This window comes from Lathyrus oleraceus, chromosome 5, assembly GCF_024323335.1.
Source record: "Lathyrus oleraceus cultivar Zhongwan6 chromosome 5, CAAS_Psat_ZW6_1.0, whole genome shotgun sequence".
Lineage (NCBI taxonomy): Eukaryota > Viridiplantae > Streptophyta > Magnoliopsida > Fabales > Fabaceae > Lathyrus > Lathyrus oleraceus.
In genome coordinates, this window is record NC_066583.1 from 580,736,305 (window position 1) to 580,740,191 (window position 3,887).

At 43.9% G+C, this 3,887-nt stretch overlaps 1 protein-coding gene across 1 annotated transcript; it reads left to right on the forward strand.

Annotated features, from left to right (window-relative positions):
* The first annotated feature begins 402 nt into the window (after positions 1 to 402).
* LOC127082196 (uncharacterized) lies at positions 403 to 1,575 on the forward strand. The gene is made up of 2 exons (XM_051022432.1): positions 403 to 1,048; positions 1,130 to 1,575. The coding sequence occupies exons 1-2, from the start codon at positions 403 to 405 to the stop codon at positions 1,573 to 1,575; spliced, it is 1,092 nt and encodes a 363-aa protein (XP_050878389.1).
* The last annotated feature ends 2,312 nt before the right edge of the window (positions 1,576 to 3,887 follow it).

Sequence of the window (3,887 nt, forward strand, 5' to 3'; positions counted from 1 at the left end):
GCTTTCTATGTGCCTAATCAACCGAGGCCTAAGATACTTCTAGATCCTGCTACAGATAGGCTCCGTACCCTGGAAAAGAAGATCAAAGCCATAGAAGGGAATAATATCTTCAGTGCCTCTGCCATGAACATGCGTTTGGTATCAAATTTAGTCATCCCGGCTAAATTTAAAACTCTTGATTTCGAGAAATACAAAGCACAGACTTGCCCAAGAAGTCACCTGGTAATGTACTTCAGGAAAATGGTTACTCATACCAAAAATGACAAACTGCTTGTACATTGTTTCCAAGACAATCTAAGCGGAGCATCTCTGAGATGGTACATGAGCTTAGAGTAGGGGCGGATTCAAAGCTGGGAGGATTTGGATGACGCATTTCTCCGTCAGTATAAATATAACTTAGATATGGCACCCGACCGAATGGAGTTACAAGGGATGGCCATGAAAGAAAATGAGTCATTCAAAGAATATGTCCAGCGGTGGAGAGAGTTGGCTGCTCAGATAGAGCCACCATTGTCTGAAAAAGAAATGACCAGAATATTTGTGGACACCTTGAAGGACCCATTCTTCGATAGATTGGTGAGTAGTGCAGCGTCCGACTTTGCACATCTAGTCACAATTGGAGATCGCATAGAGAAAGGGTTAAGGGATGGAAAGATTCCAGGAGTTGTGGCAGCCCCTAGCGCACCGAAGAAGTATTCTGGAGGCTTCCCGAAGAAAAGAGAAGGTGAAACAAACGCTATATCCAGAAGCTATAAGAGGAAGCAACAGGCTTCATATGGCCAAATCGCCGCTGTGGTACCCATACCGTATCAGCAACCAATGCAGCAACAACAGGTGTATCAACCACAACATCAGCAACATCATCATCAGCAAAACACCGTGCCACCAAGGCAATTCAAGCCAAGACCTCCAAGAAGGCAACTTGATCCTCTACCAGTACCTTATAGCCAAATATTCCCATATCTGCAAAAGGAGGACCTTCTAACATTGAGGGAGTTAAAACCAACTGTTTTTCCATATCCACACGGATACGATGCTAACGCCCATTGTGAGTTTCACATGGGAGCACCTGATCATACCTTGGAGAATTGTTTTGCATTTCAAAATCGGGTACAAGACTTGATCGAAGCAAAGGCCGTCTCATTCACTCCGAGACGCCCAAACGTGAACACCAATCTTATGCCAACGCATAAGGATGCTTCCGTCAGTGCCATTGAGGAGAGTGATCAAGGCAAATTTATCCGTAAGGTTGAAGAGATTCAAACCCCTATCACCAGGATAGGAGCACCGTTGCTGAAGAATGGTCTAATCCTGGAGGAGCTAGTTGCTGAAGAGAATAATAAAAAGTTGAGGAATTTTATACAACAAATGCTAGATCGAGGCGAGTTACAGATAAATTGTCGTGTCAAGAGCAAGCGCCAGGAAGAGATAGCCGTGGTGGACATCCCTTATGATGAGGTTAAAGTGGAAATACCTATAAGCCCATTGGTGATAGAGTTTCCAGCACCGCTCGCATATGAAGATGAAAAGGCAGTCCCATGGATATATCAGCCCAGAGCTTTTAAGCAGGGGTAGGAAGACCAACCTTTGATGATCAACGAACCAAATGTCACTTCAATCGCGGGGCCGGCAGGAATGACACGTAGTGGCCGAGTGTTCACGCCAAGAACTGCTGATATTTCTACAAAAACTAAAGGGAAGGAAGCTGCTATCCAAATCCCCGTCCCTAATCAAGAAATGCAAAACATGCACCTGTCTCCTAAAGCTGCAGTTACTCGTGAAGAGGCTGTCGCATCCTGCGAAAAATCAACCGGCGAGCTAAAAACAAAACACACACAGAGCCGCCACTGCGCGTTATTTATCCCAAAATAGGGAAAGGAAACGCTCAGAGAAACCTGGAAAGAACATGGTCTCGCGACCAAAGAGACAGGGTAAGGGAGTCGGTTACGCAAGGGGAAGGTATTAGCACCCCTCACGTCCGTCGTACTCGACGGGATCCACGTCCTAGAATAAAGAATAGGTTGCTAAAACATCACACGCACACAGGGAACGCAGGTGGGGTTAAGAGGAACGAGCTCGATAAGGTATCGCACCTTATGCCTACATATCTTGTCTGGAACAAGAATCAGAGCCACTGTAGTTCGGCTTACGCACGCCAAACAACACAAAACACACAAACAAGCAAGGGTGGCAAACATGGAGCCCGACAACCACTGGATGGAATTACGTCGGCATCCGAACCAAAACACACTCAAAAGGGCAAACGTGGAGCCCGACGACCAATCACTGGGCTTACGTCGACATCCGAACCCAAACATACATAATCAGATAACAAGAAAACACACACAAAAAGAAAAAAGTTGCCCGGAGAGGTCTCGCACGACCCCCTGCCTACATACCTCGTATGGAACGAGGATCAGGGCGATGTAGTTCCCCTGAAAGGGACTGGATTGCTAGCCAGAAACCAGGGAAAGACACACTACTAGGGAGCTGGACTCGAGCCTAGTGTTGTCATGCATCGTTTACCCTAAGTTCGGTTTTCTATCCTACTTGCATAAGCAAACTACTCCTATCCAGGAAAGAAGCAAGCATACAAGCGTACAAAATAACTCAAGCATACATCAAATGAGAACAAGCATCTCAAACAGATATCCACATAGCACGCACTATAACCAAACAAGTGGGCTCACACAATAGGTTTGACTGCCTCAGCAAGTCGTCTGTACGGGCTGGGTTTGCTCTTAACCTTGCCATTACGAGGCTAAGGTGAAGCAGATGAGAGGTGAAGTGAGGATCAGACCTCACAGCTCTTATCCCTAACCAGGGAGAGCTTCTGACAAATGAGCATGGGTCCAGAATGGGGGAACCCTTCTATACTCAGAGACTCTGACACAACGTGCACTGCACGGATCTTGGGCTTGTAATCTCAATGCTACAACCATGTAATGGGAGCAAGGAGAAGACTCCACTGAATAGTGGGGGATAGATTGCTTATCCCTACCTTCCACCAATTGCCTTGATTAAGGTCTTTACCTGCTTAGGCACAAAATTAAACAATCACAATCATCGCCTCTTAAGGAGGACTTCAGACATTTATTTGCCCGGTCAAATAACAGACCGGGTCTCCAGACTACATGAAGTTAGGAAGTTATACCTCAATGCAAGTTGCTTAAGCAAAGCAAAGCAAAAGTTCACAAGGAACTGAGCAACTAAAAGTACCTGGAAACAGTCAAACACAGTTAGTACTCAGACAGACAAACTAAACAGCAAAAGTTCAATCAGTTAATCTATACAGATCAATGCACAACAAAGCAAGCTCAAAGCTCAATCCCAAACTTCACAACCTACAAAACAATGTTATGTTAGTGTACAAACATCAAACAACATCAATTGCATTTAACTTGATTCATTCTCCATGTGCATTGTGCTATTGATCCTGAAAAATCAAGCAAATATTAGCAACAAGACCACTAGGCTAAGCCTAGGGTCCAAAGGCAAGAAAAATTCCTAAACAGCAAGGTATCTCTAACCAAACTCAAGCTAAAGTCAAACAAGAGTCAACACAATTAGTCTCATGTTTATATCATTCATCATGTTCATGTTATGCACAAAACAAGGCAAATTAGTTCAAATGAAGCACCAAACATGCAAACAGAACCATTGCATCCAAATCCATATCAAAACAAATCCAAAAAATCTCAAATAAATTACACCTAAACAGGGGCTAATCCAGGTCTATCATGTCAAATTTTAGCCTAATTGGACCAAGATAACTATGTCAATGAAAATCAACAAAAACAGACACAATTACATGCCCCAAATCACAACATCAACATATGCTTCCACTTCAAAAATTCATAACTCAATGAAAACAAAAAAGAAATGGA

What these genes read in the sequence shown, in the direction of transcription:
- LOC127082196 (XM_051022432.1), top strand. Translation starts at nt 403, where the DNA reads ATGGCACCCGACCGAATGGAGTTACAAGGGATGGCCATGAAAGAAAAT. An exon ending in ATACGATGCTAACGCCCATT is followed by an intron (nt 1,049 to 1,129) that starts GTGAGTTTCACA and finishes ACTTGATCGAAG; the next exon opens with CAAAGGCCGTCTCATTCACT.